Genomic DNA, 18,862 nt, shown 5'->3' on the forward strand with positions numbered 1-18,862 from the left:
CACATTCTGCATCTGCAGGTTGATTTCCAAATGGTTTTCAGGGCAAGCTTGAAAGAGAGTCCATTATTAATCCAAGTTGGAGGTGAATAGAGAATAACTGTCAGAGTCACTGCATGAAGGAAAAGGTTACAGTCAGTCAGGAAGAGAATGAAAAAATGCACCCTTGGTCACTGGGGCTACCTGGACATTTAAAAGCAGGCCAGGATTCAAATAGTGTTCTTGATTTACAAACTTGTATTTTGGAGGTTAGACTTGTTCATTCAACTAAAGTAGCTGAAAGGAATTCCCCTGCTTATTCTCCTTTCTTGCCAACCATCCCTCCCCCCTGCAACATTGCATCCTTTTAAGGTATGTTGAGTCTCTGCTAGCTGCCTCCATATAGGCCTCTACCTCTACTGGGAAAAAGAATGAAGCAGATGTCCAACTGAGTATTGCCCACGCCGTGAAATCAACTCCAAAGGCAATGTCTGGCTATTCTGCTCTTTACTGACCGCCGACCAGGCGAGAACTCTGGATCCTGGGTGAGAGACTTCTAAGCACCGATGAAAAATCACCCAGTGCTGCCCTTTGGGAACAGAAAATAGGAACCAATCAAGCTGACTGGTCTATAGCAGCAACTGAATCATAAGTTCTTCATATATCCAAGATACAGTGATGCAAAAATACAGTATCTAGATTTGGACCCTAAATCTCATCTACTGCTACTGCTCGGCAGTTTCTTGCCTATGATTAAGAGCAGTTTGTATTCTCTGGTCTATTGGAGCTGGAGTGATGGTGGTTGAGGGAATCTGAGGACTTTGGATATTGCCAGATTCGCTTTGTAAGACGATGCCGGGGTGCCGGCATAAAGGCAGGAGATTACCAACAGGGAGATTATTCTCTAAATCGAGAGCGACGTTGTTCAGCCAAGACTTTTTGAAAACTTTTTGTTTTTAAACGATTCTGTCCCTTGCCGCTGGCTTAAGGACTTCTTGACAAATACCAGTTCTGATGTACACGATCTGCCTTAAATCTGGCTGAGACATCTTCAACACTCAGAGAGAGGTAAAAATCAAAGCATGTTTCCTAAGTTTGTTGCATTTTTTTTTTTTTTTAATTTATTAACATATTGTTACAGGGCAATGCCCCTTTCATCCCCACCATCCCTTGTATTTTGTCTTTTTGTCTGGGAATTTTGCCTAGGAGCTATATACAGCTTATGCGCTCCCAAGTCTACTTCCAAGCTGAGAACAGGATTTTGGGGTAGGGCCTATAGTCACAGCTAGTACCAGAGAACCAAAGGTGGCGGGACGAAATGAACAAGGAGTGGTAGTTCTTTAACTCAGAATTTCCTGGTCCTGGTGGGTTTAAGTCAGTCAGCTGCTTATGGTTCCTGTAATGGCGCACAGGAATTGTTTTTGTATTTATTTCTAGTGGCATTTTGTTTTTAACATAGAGTTAAAGAGGGAGAAGATATTTGGACAGTAGGCCTTAAGGATTAAAAGAAGCTGGCTTGGCTTTGTTTTGCAAATCTTCACCATGGCAGGAGGAAAAAAAAAAGAAGAAATAGAGACTTGTCTAATTGAGCAAAGGAATCCCAGGGTGACCCTATAGAGAACTATTGCTTTTTTCTTTCCTTTCTTCGCCTTTGTTTTCATTGCAAAGGCTTGGGGGCAAAGGGAAAAAAAACAGAGTGGAGCGGGTAGGATATGAGGAGGAAAACTAATATGATTAAGGCTGGATTTGGACACTGATGGCAAGTTCCTGTAAGTACTGAGCATTCATAGTAACAGCTGTTGCACTTCTCATTAGAGGAAAAGTTGAAGAACTTTTCTTAAAGGATGTTTCTTTGGCAGGCTGAAGGGGAAACAATCGCAGTGAGCCTGAAGGAATACATGTCCCAAGGTAAGTGAGTGGTAATGCCAGGGAGCAGAATTGCAAATGGTGTTGGGGTACTAAGTCCTCCCTCTGATAGTGTTAGGACAGTGATTTTTAACCTGGGGCTCTGCAGACGGTCTAAGGGATCTACAAAAAAATGACTTTGATCAATCAAAAGTCTGCACCTCTACTGGAAATTTTTGAGGGATCCACAAATGAGAAAAAAAGGCTGAAAACCACTGCATTAGGAGGTTGTAAAAAGGTGCAGATAGCTGAGGAAAAAATGGAGGAGGGTGATAAGGAGAAGAGGGGTTTGCTCAGGTGAAATGGGAATGGAAAATTGCTGTTCACAAGTCTTTTGACAAGCCTCAGGAGATCCGGGATGATTTGGGAGAATCCAGGGAGGGGAGTGACTTTGTCAGAACCAGTCATGTGGCACCCACCCTCTTTTCTGTTTAGGGTTGGAAGATAAAGGGGGATCCCCTGTGTTGCTAGAAGCTCCTTTTGGTGCCCAAATGATTGGAGCAATGGGGTGTTATAGAAGGTTAATCGCTGCCCATCTGCTGCATGCTCGAGTCTGGGAGCAAACTGTGTCATGCAGAGTGGAAGTTTTTCAGTCTCTTGGCAAATGCAGATCTGATGAGAACGGATTGATAAGCTAGAATTCCCTTGGTTCCCCCCCTGATTTATTTACACTTATTTACTGATAAAGGGCATAAGGAAATCTAAGCTGCTATAATTTACGTGTTGAAAAGGCTAAGAGGCACGCATTAAATTAGAGAGAGCCTCCTTTAATATGCTTGTTCATTCTTGGCCTTGATAAATACTTGTGTACGCTTTCTCTATCATCACTTTCAAATATAAACGATAAGAAACAGGAATAATTATATTTTGTCTCTGAGGAATCTAGCCAATGAGACAGAGAAAGAGGAGCCTAGGTGTTTGGGGTTAACAGCTTTGTAGAACACATTTGCTTGGCTTAATGTTAGACTTTAAGGAAAAACTGATGCTAGCAAAATAGGTACGTATTTCGGCTTCAGATGTTAGTTTCAAATACCATACCTCTTACGTTTCACAGTTAACAAATGCAGTTTTATTAAAAGATGAAAATCTGAAAAATATTTTCTGACCTTGGTTAGCAGAGATATTTTGGAATCGGATGCAGCCCATGTCTCCAGGGCCTTTGAAGAACCACTATGACTTATTCTGAGGGCTGCAAATGTTCTCTCCCCTGCCCACTCCCGTGTGGCAGCATGCCCACCTATAGACTGTCTCTACTTAGCAGTGCAGAATCAGCTGCTATATGGAAAGTTTCAGGGGGCAGATATGACAGTTTCCATGGAGCAGTTCTACTGTATTCTGTAGGCCAGGGCTGTCCAGCTGGTGGCCTGCAGGTTGCATGCAGCCCGGCCCTCCTTATTGCTCTGACTGCTACAGAAGCTAGGTCTTCAGGCTTATCCCTTCTCTCTCCAGGTTCTGGGCCAGGGCAGGGCAGCTGGGTGTAGTCCAGCTTGGGGAGTGTTAAGGAGGTGATGGGGTTGGGGACCTGCCTGTCTGTGTAGCGCAGTGATGGGGGGCTGCCTGCCTACATACAGGGGGAGAGGGTCCATCCACCTGCGTCGTTCCAGGGGAGATTGCAGCCAAGGAAATGCCCTGGGTGGGGTGAGGGGAGGGAACTGTGGCCCTGGCTGGTCACAAGGGTCACTGGTCCTTGTTGGTCACTCCCGTGACTAAGTTTGACAGCCCTGCCTTAGATTATATGGGATAAGGATTTTCCTCTTCCCCATATCTTACGTACTGCCCAATGACAGAGGCAGGATAATAGTTGTTGGCTTTGGCATGCTGTATGGCTTTGTTAGCACTCGCACAGACCTTGCCACTTACACTAATGGCAAATGGGATACTTCCGAGGGATGACTTCCCAGTGACTTCACTCTCAGGAAGCGTAAGAAAGAAGTCCTCTGGGGAGCCTTTTTACCAGCCTCCACTGTTTACTTCTCAACGTGTGTCTTTTTGTGCGGTATCATAAAGGGCTTCGTGGGCCACGGAGAAAGTGGGCTTTTCTTCCTCTCTTTCACTTCAGAGTTGTTAGGAATTACTACTCTAGATGTAATTCAAGGTGGCATGTCTGCTGATTTGTATCTACCTAGAAGTTATTGCTTTGAACTTAACCTAGAATATAATGCCTGATGTTTTAATAACACAAGATGGAAGATGGAATGGGCGTCCAGACAGTTCTCGTTGGATGGGCATGCACAACCCTGTGCTTGGTTTCGTACACTGCTGCCTTCTCCCACGGTGCGAGCCTTTCTGCCTGTGCTGACATGACACCCAAACATATCAGAGCCCAGCTTCAGAACCCCAGGAATAACTACATCGCCATCCATACCAACATGTCCTCCTACTTTCCGGGTGATAAGGTACCAGGTAAGGGACAACCACTGACTTCATAGAAGGTTTGTGAAAATTCACCAGGGCGCTTGCAGATCCACCCTGTTGCAGCTTGCAGCCACAGATTCAGATCGGTGCTGTCCTGATCCTGAATTCTCTGCACCTAGCACAAAAATTTTCTGGACAGCACTCTTGACTCATAAGGCAATTATTTAAGAAGAAACATTCACGTGCATAAAAAATACATAATTGCTAATCTCAGGTATGTTGTTCATCTTTCTGAGCAATGAGAAGTGGAGTAACTCGTGCATGGCATTGCTATGAGTGAATTGTACCTTTTTCCACTCAAAGACTAAATATAAACATGGAGAGCAACCTTTCCGTACAAGTATGTAAAATGTGCATTTTCTCCCTATTCTCTCAGGCTGACAGGATTGCATTTGGCTCTCCATTACATTAAGTACATTCATTAAGACTTATCTCCAGCTTTTCAGTGTGTTACAGATAGTGGGCCTGGGTGTATAAGCCCAATGAACACAGTTGGGCCCGTGGACTGGATGATCTGTAAGAACAGAATGTAACTACCATATTTACTCATACCATGCACACCTTGTTCTCAAAATACATCCTTCAGAGTTGGTGTGTATTTTAAACAGGGAAGCTGATTTTTCTGCCTGGAATAAAAGCATGGAGCTGCCACAACAAGGTTTCTGCTCTTCTTCCTGCCCCCAACCCCAAGCTGGCAATGTCGAGGGAGGGCTGGAGTGCAGTCTTCAGTAGCGGCTACAGTTTTAACCCTTTCACAGCCACTGCAGAAATGGCAGGAATTATTAGCTGAGCAGCCAAGAGCTGTTGCCAATTAGGCAGCAATGGAGAGAAGATGAAAACTGTGGCTTTTGCCTGAGCAGGAAAGGATTTAGTGAGTGAGCTGAGGATTAGGCTCTGTCCCTGTTCCTTATGGCCTGACCTTTAGAAAAAAAATTCTTCATTTTGCTTTCCCAAAACAAGATGCACATCTTATTTATGTGGTATGTGAGAGACGACTATTTAAAAAAATGCAGTTAAGGAAAAACCTGACCAGTTGGCATAATCCACTCTGCTCACCCACGTATGCATTCACATTTAAAGTGATAGCTCTTAAACAGCACATGCTCTTTGCAGACAGACGTGGAGTATAAGGATGTATTTTGTTGATGAACCCTATTTTTTCTCGTATAAACAAATTAGCAGTTTGTCATAAAAAATGACATGAGCATTTTCATGCAACTTTAAAAAAAAAAAAAGATAAAAACCAAAGTCTCTTCCTGTATTTTGAATGCTTAGGACAGAAATATGAAAGCAAAATGGGCGGGTAGTTTCCACAGGGGTTCACCAATGCTGCAGCCATTAACTCTTTGGCAACTAAAGTGCAAGTGGATTCCTCGATAAACTGCTCTTTATACCACATCTTGTGTTGCAGTGACAGTGAGGAGCACTCGAGATTTCATGGGCTTTTTGCTCCAAGCTCGCAGGGTGTCTAATGATCAAATTGCTGGCACTTTTGTTGTAATTCCTCCTGGCTCCAAACTGCTGACGTGTTTTGAAGATGGTGATACTGTTACCCACTCTGACAAGTCACTGAAGAGAAACTTGTCTTTTGTGTGGAAGGCACCAGACCACCCCATTGGAGACATCAAATTTTTGTAAGAATATACGGTTATTACTCAGAATTCAAACTTTATGAGGAAAGTCCACTGATGTTGGGGTTGTTTTGATTGGTTTCTTTTTTTTTTTCCTCCACCAAGTTCACTGTGCTTTGATATTTCTTTAGCTCAGAGCAGTGAAATGTTCACCAAACAATGGGGCAGTTCTTCAGCTGGGGGAAGTCAATGAAACTTTGATAACTTTACCCCTGGTAAGAATCTGCGTCCTTGAAATGACCTAGTCTGCTGTCTCCTACAAATATACTAATCGGCAGATGAGAAGGACAACCCAAACACGTCAGAAATTGATTAATATATTCATTAGTTATAAGGTCAGAGACACGACCACTGTGATCCCCTAGCTCAGGGGTGGGCAAAATGTGGCCCGCGGGCTGGATGTGGCCTGCCAGGCCATTCTATCCGGCCCATGGGGCCCCCCCAAAATTAAGAAAATTAATATTAATCTGCCCCTGGCTGCCTGTCATGTGGCCCTTGATGGCTTGCCAAAACTCAGTAAATGGCCCTCCCCCCGAAATAATTGCCTGCCCCTGATATAATGGGAACAGTCAGACAAACCTGCCTCTATGAGCTTAAACAGATATTGCATTTTCCTGGGGAAAGGCCTTTTATCCTGAGATGCTATATGAGTGCTAACACTTCCTGCTCTTCCTGCCCATTCCTCTCTGTGATGCTCTGTACATTTGTAAATGAATCCCCAGTTATTCAACTGAATTATGAGCCATTCCAGGGGCAAACCTGCCAGGCTATGTTCTCTCACTGGCCACCTACTGGCAGGGGGCAGCAATGGAGCTTGGAAGGGCTGCATGTGTAAATGGCTGGTCCCCTTCTATTTTGATCTGGGTTAAAACATAACACAATCAGGACTGCCTCAAATGAGTCTGTTTACTGCTTATGTGGCACAATCTGCCCTGCCCCACTGCTAATCCTCTTAGAAAAGTTGTATTTATTTGTCTTTAGTTGCCACCCTGCCCATGGATGAGAGGAGAAGAATTAGTAACATTTTGCACTGATGGTGCCCCTCATGCCCCTGCTTTACATGTGGAAAGCTAAAGAGTGTTTGGATATTATGCCTGGTAGTCGTGCATGAGGATCATTCCTGGAGTTTTTAAGAACAGGTTAGACAAACCAGGGTGACTTAGATCCTCAAGTAGGGAGTTGAAGTCATTGACCTCCTGAAGTTACTTCCTGCTTTTCCATGATCTACATTTCAAATAGAAAAAGTCATTTTTCAAAAAAAAGTTTCCCCACATTTTCCCCCACCCCAGTGATAAACATCTCTGCACACTGATGTCTGTCTTATAGTTTCTAGTGCATTTTTGCATTCAGTATAAAAAGTGTCAGGGGCTAATCCTTTAATTTCTTGGCTGAATTTGGGGTTTTTCTACATGAAAATAAATCCTTTAGATTTCAGCTAGATGTTGCAATATTTTATTAATGGTATTAAGCGACTAAATTTTTGCATAACAACCTATGTTGATTTGTTTTCAGTTTGTCCGTAGTCCAGTCATATTTTGTTTACTGGGCAAGGATTGAATCTGCTCTTATTCGTCACCAAATACAAAATCAGACAACCTCTAATAGTAGCAAGGAAGCCAGTATTATAACACCAACCCCGCTACAGAAACCTACTGATCCACAAATAGCAGACACAGAAGATAAAGGTATGCATTTCTTTGCAGATAGCTTTTCTAGTAGAATATTTTTAGAGCAGGTTCCCTCTTTCCTCTAACTCATGTGATATAGAATATGGTTGTTAATTTATATAAATTCTTGTTGCTGGTGGGGTCTGATCCTGTAAGAAGCCCCATGAAGAGAGGGCATTTAGAACCAGGCATGGCCCAGGCCTTCAACTTGAATGAAAGTACCGATAACTGATGTGCAGTTTAAGCAGTGTTGCCAACTCCCCATTCTTTGAAAAGTTAGGTTAAGAGGCAGGGATGGGCAATTATTTGGGACAGTGGGCCACAAAGGGAGTTCTGATGAGCTGTTGCAGGCTGGGTCAGCATCCTTCCTCCTCTTCATGCAACAACTTGCCAAAACTCCCTAAGTGGGATGGGGCCATGGGCTGGTGGGGAGTGGTGTTCAGGAGTGGGGTGGGCAGCAAAGGCCAGGATCACAGGGCAGTGACTGCACTGGGCCAGGGCCCAGGGCAAAGCTGCAATCTGCTGCCTGCGTGTCCCTGTGACTGGCATGGGTTCTGTGGGCAGAGGAGTGCAGGGAGCAGATCGCGGGTGTGCCCTAGGCCCCAGCCCATGCTGTCATCATCCCAAGAACACAGCCTTGGGGGGTGTGGGGAGGGGAGAAGCATGTGTGTGGGGAGGTGGGGTAGGCTGCCTGGGAACTAGGTCCTGGGAGCTGGCTGCGGGTGAGGGGGGGCAGGGGCACAGGCAGCAGAGATCACCCGGGTGGTGTGGTCCACAGCTACCCCCATGGTGCTCTGCATGGGGCTGAGCCCTGCCTGCGCCCACCCAAGGCAGCCCATGCTGTGCTCCCATCCATGCTTGCCAGCTGGCCGTGGCCAACATGCACAGTTTACTGGCAGGGTTGGTCCCTTTGCAGCTGCAGCTGCCTGGGTACTACTCAGCCCCCTTGCCTCCAGTGGCTCCTCCTCCTGTTCCTGCCCCAGTGTGCGGGGCTCGGCTCCAGCTCCGGCTCCAGGTCCCAGCTGCCTTCCACCTACTCAGCTGCCTGCAGGTGGCTACTCATAGTGCCAGGTGGGCAGAGTAGGTGGAAGGCGTCTAGGGGCTGGAGCTGGAGCCCCACACATTGGGGCAGGAGCCACCCAGCTGCAGCTTCCTCCCCACCCAGAGCAGTGCAGCAGGGGCAGGAGTGGGAGGAGGAGCCACCATTGGAGATGAGGGGAGCTGGGCACCACCTAGGCAGCTGCAGCTGCACTGGGAGCAGCCCTGCTAGAAGCTCTGCACGTGGGCTGGGGCCAGGGCCCGTAGGTGCAGGCAGGAGTGCAGTGCTGGCTGCCCTGGGTGGGCTCAGCCCCATGCGGAGTATTGTTGGGGTAGCTGCACTCAGTTGCTGGGCTGGATCCAGCCCACCAGCAGTGTTTTGCCCACCTCTGTTATAAGGTGAGACACCCTGTCCTGCCTCCTGGCTAACTCCATAGATTTCATAGACATTTGGGCTGGAAGGGACCTCAGAAGACCTTTGAGTCCAGCCCTCTACCCCAGGGGCAGGAAGTCAGCAAGATAAACATCCAAATGTCTCTTGAAGGTGTTCAAAGTAGGTGCTTGAACCACCTCCAGCAGCAGTCTATTCCAAACCTTGGGGGCTCGGACAGTAAAGAAGTTCTTCCTTATGTCCAGCCTGAAACGGTCTTGCAGGACCTTTCCATCCCTTGGGGTGCTCTGGCGAACAGGCATTCCCCCAGAACTTGTCACCATGTAATCACTGGCTTCCTCTATCCAGTGTTTTGCCTAAAGCCCCAGTTCCTGAAGAGAAGTCATTGCAGTTAGCAATGCTATTTCATTAAAAGGATATGTCTGGCTTTTTCTGTGCAACTGTATATTTTCTCTCAGTCTGAAGTAAGTCTGAAGTAAGCAGAGCTTTTGGATGGAAATATAAAAAGGGGTGGAACAGGGACCCATTTGCCTTTTGCTTTTTCAGTCTCAGTCTCAGGTCAGTGAAGTGAAGAACGATGAACCTGGATTGCATTTTAAAATAAGCATTTAAAAAACATATTTGCCATAGAACCATGATTGGATTTTCTTTCCTGGATATATAAATTAATACAGCCCCTGCCTTCCCATAATTAATTCTCCAGCTTCTATGGATTACCTTGATTTCTATTTTAGATAAGTGCTATACAAATAAAATGTAATACTGTTTTGCTGCTCATTTTTTTTTTTTTTAAAAAGGATTTTATAAATCAGGGTGGAAAAAAACTACAGGTAGAAACATACTTTTTTCCTGCTTTGTTTTGTGTCTTATAAGGTTCCACTTCTCTCCAGACTGTCACCAGTTTTACCCTGTATGCAAAATTTGTGCCTGGCAGAGTGACTAGGATGGCAGTGACAAAAATACTGGAGACTGTTTTTGGAGGCAAACAAGATGCAGAACTTCTTGGTAATGACAGGCAACTGTCCGAGCCTCCTATGGAGTCAGCTGCCTTGAGCGTCAGCCACAGCCATGGAGGAAGACAAGTCAACAGAAGCAAAACTTTTGAGGTTCAGGGACTGGAACCATCACTTGAGCTGCAAGAGCTAGACATGGCAAATGCCCTGAGAAGTTTCATTTTACAGGATTATACCTCCAGCCACATCACACATGATGGGTACTGTGTGAATATTGGCTATAATATATTCAATGTGGGTACAATTACTTTTCAAAACGCTATGGAAGGAGTAAGTTAGTACCAATTTCTCTATGAAATAAGCAGCGTCTTTGGTGAGAGCTGTGCCTTCCTGGTAGGCACTTGGATCTTGGGGTTTGGAAAATGATTCAAATCCTTCTAGGGTTGTGTGTGATATAAAGTGACAATGGGCCATTATTTAACCACAACTCAGAAAGAGGTACACAGACACCAGGGCTATAAGTATAACCTAAATACTTAGAGTGTTTAGATCAACATGAGTGAAAATACAATGAAACGGATCAGCTAAATTTCACAAGTTGGTTATTTTCATCAGTTTTTAGATGAAACTATCTGAAGAAACTATATTTGGCAGTTATGTTCTTCCATCACTGGGGAGATGGGAAAAGAGAATTAACTGATCACAAAATGATAGCTTTTGGAGGCCTACTCTTATTTAAACATGTTTTACAGCATTGGGCCCAGTAGGCATGCATGCAGCCTTTGTGTGTCAGGATGTATGCGCAGGCACCTTTCAAAATATATGGCACCGAATGTCCTCCATTACCTTATGTGTATTGGATGGAAGTACACTTGATTGTGAGCTTGTTCTTTGTGGGACTCACTCAGCAACATGAGCATGGGTGCCAGGATGCTATTCTAGTGTCCCATATTATAGACTGTGATTTGCACAGATAGATAAAGTATTAAACTTCATTTTTCCATATTTTAGAACACAAAGCATCTCAAGTGCAGCTACAGCACAGCCGTGTTTGACATGTGATGAAGATGTACAGGTAAGAATTATGTGGGGATTTTTTTCCCTATAAAAATAGGAAATTGTTGGGAGCAGGTGAAAGTTTAGCAGAACATGCCAATGTCTTTCTTTTCCATTGCAGCAGTATATGTTCGGTACGTGCTTTCTATCACTAAAACTCTTTTAACACCGTTACTGAGAGTTTTCAATATTTTTATTGTATCAAGCTTTTGTATTTCAGCTTTTGAGGTGCACACTTTGATTGCTCTAGGTTGAACTGCAGGAAAAGAAAAGGTCTAAAATAACATAGAAATGAAATGCTTTTAACGAGTGACAACTTGAGATGTTATTGGGCTGGATGTTAGCAGTTTGTTACAGTGGAAGACTGGGAACTGTCTTTCCCTTTGGTATACTGACCCTATTTCTACCCCTGAAGAGCTGATAGATGTTGGATATTAAACCTGACAGACATCTAGGGCTCACTGTTGTCTGCTCTGAGGCTCAGGCAGTTGTATTCTTTGTGGGGAAATTTCACAAATAGATGTGGGAGAAGTGAGCCTTACCCAAAGCCCCAGGCCAAGCATTTCTGCAGCAATGACAAGAAATACAGATATTGATGCACATTTAGCTGTCCTACACAATGCCAATACTTGCATCTTCATTAAATGCTGCTTCTCTCAGTGTCCTTTTTATTACAGCAATGGATGGGTTAACACACTTATTTTCCCCATTTAGTCTTACTTGAGCCATGTGTAAATGTCTTTAAAATAGCCACTGCTTTGTACATGCTGATTTTGCATGGTCCCTGTCAATGGACATATGTAGCAAAATGCTGTGCAAGCACTATTACTTTGAAATAGTGTGATTATATGACTGTTTTCATGAACGTGTCTGAAAATGCAATGCGTTTTAGCAGGTGCAGATGCCCGGGAAGCCTGCATTTCTGAATGTCCAAACGCAGCTTGCTTTTAGTTTAGGAAGTGAAATGTCCCACATCTTATTTCCAGCTGGAATACCAGGCTCTTAAGGCAGAGATGCTCGACCTCCAGCCCACAGCCCAGATCCCACCTGCAGAGCTGTGTCATCCTGCCTGTGGGGTTCCCCCCATGTCTAGAAATTTGGTGGTAGGCAAGTGGTGGCAGCATTAACTGCTGCTCCCCTGCTGCCAAATTTCTGTACCTGGGAGGAGTTGCTCCATGGTTGAATCTGGGTGCCGGTGGGTTGGGCTGTGTGTGCATAGCCAGATCCAGCATGTGGGGCTGGGCTGGTGGGCAGCTGCATTTGGCACTTGGGGCTGGGTGGGATTACATCCAACGACTGACCCTATAAGCTGAATCTGTGCAGGATTCTGGGTCACAGACCAATCCCATGCCACTCCTCTGGCTTATGGGGCTGGAAGGTTGGGTACCGATGGTCCAAAGCATATTATGCAGTTTCTATCATATTTAAGCATAAGAGTGTTGCTGTTCCAGGGGAGACAGCCTGAAATCCTCTGTAGCCCATCTTAGGTATGCATGCATAGGTATAGTGTCTGATTCTGCTTTCACTCACCCTTGTGTATATCAGGACCGACTTCATTGATGTCAAAGCAGTTAGACCAATGCAAAGTCACTATGGGTGAGATGGGACTCAGCCCATTGTGTTGAGAGTCTCTGCCTATATCTTTCATAGAATCATGGAGAAGTAGGCCTGGAAAGGACCTCCAAAGTTCATCTAGTCCAAACTCCTACTTGAGGCAGGATCATTCCTCCAAACCATCCTATACAATCCATAATCTAAACTCTACATAAGACCTCAACCTGACAACATAGACCTGCTACAGGTAAAGCAGAGGAACTGTCGTAGCCCATGTCTCACTTCTATGCAATGTTGTCAATATATGCTCAAGACATTGCAGGTAGAGGCCCATGTACTCTGTTACAGAGGAAAGCAAATCCCCCTACGGTCCATACTAATCTGACCATAGGTTACAATTCCTTCCTGACCCCAAATATAGTGACTGGTCTGAACCTGAGCAGAGGAGCAGGACCCTCTAATTGGGAACCTCCAGCTTTGGTCCCAGCAGGAGCACTGGCATACCCCAGTTCAAGTCCTCAGGGTTGGCTGTAGCCAACACCTAGTGCCTCTGGGAGGGTGTAAAACAACTTTGCCTGTTCCTACTTTTACTTGGCATCTGGGACAGGCCTAAGCCATTTGTGAAACTGGCCACAGGTACAGTACAGAGGGAGCACCTGAGCTGCAGTTTATTTCAGGAGCAGTGTCCTCCTTTGGTCACGAAGTTTCATAGATTTCATAGACATTAGAGCTGGAAGAGACCTTGTAAGATCATTGGATCCAGCCCCCTGCCCAAGAGCAGAAGTTATGAGTGTCCAATGTTTCTTAAAAGTGTCCAGAGTAGATGCTTGCACCACCTCTGGGGGGGAGTCTGTTCCAGGCCTTGGGGGCTCAGACAGCAAAGAAGTTTTTCCTTATATCCAGCCTAAAATGGTCTTGCAGGAGTTTGTGATTGTTGGACCTTGTCCTCCCTTGGGGTGCTCTGGCGTTCCCCCAGATCCTGATGCACACCCCTGATGTACTTATAGGCTGCCACCAAGTCACCCCTGAGCCTGCGCTTCTCCAGGCTGAAGAATCCCATAGCTGCCAGTCAGGTGCTGCAGTGGAGCCTAAAGGCTGCTTTGTTTCCTCCCTGCTGTGCTTTGGAGAAGGCAGCATATGCATAGCAGGGCAGGGACCTGGTTCTACAAACAGTCCCTGCCCCACTTCCATCTTTCATACATGACAACACACAGAGGTGAAGGGGACACTTGTATGCCAAATACTGTGGGATATAGGGGAGATGAAGGTGGAGGCAGAGGTCCACTGGAGGGTTGATTAAAGTAGGCAAGTTGAGGCTGTTGGCTGTACTATCAGGTGCTAGACATAGAGATGGTCCTGAGGGTGATGGCTGAATTGAGAAGACTGGAGCAGTTTTGGGTGGTAGCAGAGGCTGAAGTGATAAACTGATAGCATTGGACAGAGAGATGTGAACTAGGAAAAGGAAACCAGAGGAGTCTGAGGAGGGAGAAGTCCTGGAAAAAGTAACTTTATGGGGTCCCTGGAGGCCTGAAGCAATGAACTGGAAGGAGGCACTATGGAGGTGCAAATGCGAGCTAGGGAAAGAAGGCAGCAATGAAGGAGTGAGGAACTGGAAGGAAAAAGACTGGTGAATGGTGATGTTGAGGTAGAGAAATTAATTAGGGGGAATGACAGGAACTAGGGGGTGCATCCCTGTGATTGGGAATGTACATTTCCCCAGGGACAAACAGCAGCGGCACAATATCTGCTACTGCTGCTTGTCCCTGGGGAATGCTTGTGCATGTGCACTCTGGTGTGCAGCATGTGGCCCTGGGTGGGGTAGGGGAGGCTGGCGCCAGCACTTGGACTAGTCTCAGCAGCCTTTCCAGCGGTCCTGGGGGCTTTGGGGGCTTCAGCTGCAGCAATCTGGCAGTGGGGAGCCTGGCTGGCAGCTGGAGTGTGGCTCTGGCCACTCAGCCATGCTGCTGCCACTTGTGCCATCCTGCTTTTTTTAGGCATGGATTTTTTTGACAGCTCTCATAGTGCAAATTAGCAGCTTGAGAAATGCCTGCATGTGCATACTACACATGTGCACTCATTTGGATGTGCCCAGGGAAAGCAGCAGGTGATGGAGTGGATGTAGGTGAGAGACATGGGGGATGGAGAATTCTTATGGTCAGAGGGAAACCACAGTGCTGAGAACAGGGGAACAAGAGAGGCAAATAAACAGGGGATGCCATGAAAAGAAGGAAAGGCGGAGACAGGAAAGGACAAATGAAAAATATTCAGGAGAATCATGAAAGAAAGGAGGAAATGGGAAAGAGGAGAGAATAAGTGCAATAGAGAGGATGGGAAGAAACAATGTAACATGCCCTTGGGCAAAGAGGATGGACAAGCAAACTGAGGGAGAGGCAAGGACAAACTACCTTCCAATGAATAGAGCGAGCCAGAAGGAAAGGGGGACGGGGAAAGAAGAGAAAAAAAACTATCTGATCCATCAAGGAGGACTTGAACAAGTCCAAAATAGGAGAGAAAGAAACAGTGAAGAGATGGAGGAGGCATCTATAAAAAGATGTTTTAAAGTTAGTAAATACCTTCATTCCATGTAATTCCCTAATATGTCCTGGTTTCCTGGAAATTTGGGAGGAAGGACTCTTCCAGTTACCTGTACCATACTAAGATTGCTATCGGGTGACTTCAGATTTTTCATTTTAACCATTTACATTCTTTTATTTCTGTCCTGTGTGTTACAACGACATTCACTGATATTGGTCATGCACTCAAATCTTGGTACACAACTCCCTAAATTCCTACCTCTTCTTTGCACGCCTGCCAGCCTTTCTTCCCAGTGAACTTTGCAAACACCCACTAATGACAGTGAAGGGTGAGAGCTTCTCTACTGCAATTGCTGGATGTGTTAAAGAGCCTGTCAGGTTGTACAAGCAGCACAGAAGTCAGCCGGATTCAAACTCCAGTGAAAAATTCCCATAGACTGCAGGGGATTTTGGATCTGTCACCAGGTGCATAATGGGAAGATGATAATTGAATGGCGGGCTTGAATTATTTCTTGCAAAACTGTTAGATTGCCAGTCTTGGATTAAGATCTGTAGTGAAGTTTTGACTAAAGGGTAACATAGGATCTGTCTAAAGGGTAACATAGGATCTGTCATTCTGGGACTGAAAAAATAATGTTCTGTTCTCTGCAACAAGCCTGGCTTGAGAAATGAATGGGAATTAGCAATAATAGTAATTCACATGGAACAGCACGGTTCAGCATTTGCAAGCTACAGCTTTCAAATGGACTGTACAGAGTGGGAAACCAAAGCAATATTGTGGTAATAGCAGAGTTTAGAAGCCCAGCACTTATGTGGGGCTCTGTTGTTAGGACACTTAAAACTCAAGCCACTGATATTTACAGGTGTAATGGGATGGGATCCCCAATCCCAATAATCACATGTCCTGCAATACCACACATGCATGGCAGGATGCATGATTTTGGGACTGGGGATCAGGTTCCAAATTCCCCTTACTTGCCAGTGCAAGAGAAACCTGGGACCAGCAAGCTGAAAGCCTGACAACTAGCTCTTTGTTGGCTGTTACTATGGACTGCACTTGGTTCCTCGGTTGTGCTGCCCTTTGGGGCCTCTGATATTCTCTTCTCAGCTGCCCAGTGAGCCATTTCAAGAGGCAAGCTGGAGGCCTGTGATTTGGTGGTTACAGCCATTTTCTGGGAAACTTCCTGAGATATTGGTTCAAAAGCCCACTGAGTGAATGGGACCTAGAACCTGGGTCTTCTGTTCTCTGGGCAAATACCATCACCACACAAGGCTGTTGGGCTAAAAGGTAGAAGCTGCCACCTCCTTTTCCACCCCTGTAACTTGCACGGCATCTACAATCTGCATAAACAGCTCAGTGACAGCACATTAGACTATCATTAGTTTAAAAACAACTCTTTCACCAGACAAAGCCGTAACAATTAAGCTACTGGGAAAAAGGTGGGCAGCACTCCAGTTTTGAGCTTACTTCAATGCTTTTGAAGTTTGATGGGTTTATTTTCTGCCTGCTGATGGAGGCCTCCCTGGGGACTGAGATGAAATGTATGTAGGAGGCCTCTCAGTCACACTCTCAATCCCAATAGGGCTTAGGCAGGAGTTGGGCGCTGTCAAGTGCCTGAGCACTTCTGTGCTTCAGCTGGATTGCCTCTGAGCATGAGCTGAAGCTCTAGCATAGGTACTGAGAGGACACTGCAGTTCAAAGTGGAGATGCTTGATGAGTTTTGTGATGGCATGGTTCAGAGTCCTTTCCAAAGAGCAATTTAAATTTAGGCACTTGAACTCTCAAAATGGGACTGAGGAACCACTCTGAATTTGGCCCATTGTATCAAATGTAGCAGTTGCAATTCCTTCTTTATACAGAGACTGGCATCTCAACACGGGGTTGTGGGACAGGGGCAGGAAGGAGAGCTAACTCCCTGTACCCAAGCAATGTGCTTTGCTGTGTCCCAGTGGGACCAAATCAAAGCCAGCTCAGGCATCCCTGAAGATAAATCGCTCAAGAGTTGCTAACAATGAGACCTTGTGTCCTTTAGTTGTTGTTTGAATCCACCAACTCACTTCACAAATGTCGCTGGACAAACACTGGAGGACTTATGGTACTTCCCAGGCTAGGGTAGGTTTGAACTGGTGACAGCTGCTATTTTGTCCATATCAAATATTTTTCCTGTTTTGGTTTCTAGGAGGATGCTGGGAACCTAGCTATCACACAACCTGTGTTGCATATTACAACTTCCCTCTCTGCTTGGAGCTGGACCACTGACCCCATGGCAGTCACTGGTAGCATGTTACAACCTAAAGATGACTTGGATGCCTCCAGCAGCTTATCATCAGCTTCTAGGCAGATGGTGGAAAGAAAGTCAGTGGCACAAGAAACTTTAGCAAACTTCTTGCCCCATTCAGAAGATGCAGAGTCTAGAGAGGAGGACGACAACATAGGGGAGATTGCTAGAAATCCACTTCCGTTGGTGACAAGGCCAGTACCTAAAGCTGCTGTTCCTGGGAAAGGAGAGCACCCTACAAGAGGGACACAGCTTGTAGCAGCCCAACTTGGCATTCTCCTGGGTTGTACAGCTGCCCTTGGCATGGCCCTCGCTGCTGGGCTGCGTTGCATCCACTCCCAATATTGTCACAAGCGGACAGAAGTGTCCTTCAGTGAACCCGACAACAATGTCATCACGGTGAGAGAGAATGGGGAGATGATGCACTTCAGGAAGATACGGGAAAACAGCTTTGTGCTGGTCCAGGCAGAGTACAATTGGATCAGCCCATCTGGCAGTGGGAAAAAATCTGTCATCTAAGTACCTACAAATTAGCAAAGTTAAAGCAGTGCTGTATAGATTAGATAGGGTGGATGGTAAAAATTCAATCAGAATGCCTACCATGATTGCAGGAAGTTGTAGAGTAGCTCCTAATATATAACTATCCAGGTTAATAGACTGAGAAATGAAAATATATGCATGTTCTGATCATAATGCACATATATCTAACTCAATTACAGATGTTATGAAAAATAGATATTCTAAGTTACAGATGCTAAGAAAATATAAGTAGACGTATTGTTTAATGTGCTACACTTAACATAATTAATATTGCATACCCGCTCATTAACTGTGCTATTGTAGCCATTACGTTTCCTTTGTTGCCTTAAGGTATGATCAGAAATAGAAATTCTTCCTCTGCACTTTGGTGTCATCTCCTATTTATTTTCTGGAAAAGTTTTCTAGTGGTGTATTGTTTTCTTTTCTTCTTCTAGGAAACAAAACTCAACCAGTTTTACCTCAGTTCTCACTTAGAACTTTGTACAGTTAGATTTTTGGGTGTGTTATGTCTCAAATCAGTAAAATATTTGACACTTGAAATCAAGTTCCTCTTCAAAAACAAAAAGAAATGACACATCAGTTCAGAAAATTGATCTACAGGAGGCAGATACTGTGGGCTTTATCGAACTGATCCAAGGGAATGAAATATGTGGCAGCAAAGGTTAGCTTGGGGGGGAAGAGAAACATGCCTTCCCATTAGGTGTAAATGGAAAACAACCTTTCCTGTCCATTTGCACCTGATGAAAAGGCTTGTTGAATCCTAACAGCTAGCATTTCCTTTCTGTCTTACTGTAAGTCAGTTCAATAAAGCTATTGGCAGGAACATATATGGAAAATTATCCTTCTCAGGTCTTTTCAGGAAACCCCACCAAAGGGCAAATGACAAAGTAGCAGCATCTTTGTGCCTTGAGCTTTACAAAAAC

General features: G+C 45.2%; 1 protein-coding gene across 2 annotated transcripts; it reads left to right on the forward strand.

Moving 5' to 3' along the window:
- The first annotated feature begins 898 nt into the window (after window positions 1-898).
- On the forward strand, window positions 899-18,653 carry LOC109309649. 2 transcript variants are annotated; one of them, XM_019534440.1, is made up of 7 exons: window positions 899-1,884; window positions 4,034-4,284; window positions 5,708-5,930; window positions 7,440-7,612; window positions 9,897-10,236; window positions 10,988-11,051; window positions 17,301-18,653. In XM_019534440.1, the coding sequence occupies exons 2-7, from the start codon at window positions 4,065-4,067 to the stop codon at window positions 17,916-17,918; spliced, it is 1,638 nt and encodes a 545-aa protein (XP_019389985.1). In that variant the 5' UTR covers window positions 899-1,884; window positions 4,034-4,064; the 3' UTR covers window positions 17,919-18,653. The 2 variants fall into 2 exon arrangements, with proteins under 2 accessions (XP_019389985.1, XP_019389984.1); XM_019534439.1 differs by having other exon boundaries at window positions 4,065-4,284.
- The last annotated feature ends 209 nt before the right edge of the window (window positions 18,654-18,862 follow it).

The sequence above is a fragment of the Crocodylus porosus genome, unplaced genomic scaffold (genome assembly GCF_001723895.1).
Source record: "Crocodylus porosus isolate Cpor-Errol unplaced genomic scaffold, CroPor_comp1, whole genome shotgun sequence".
Lineage (NCBI taxonomy): Eukaryota > Metazoa > Chordata > Crocodylia > Crocodylidae > Crocodylus > Crocodylus porosus.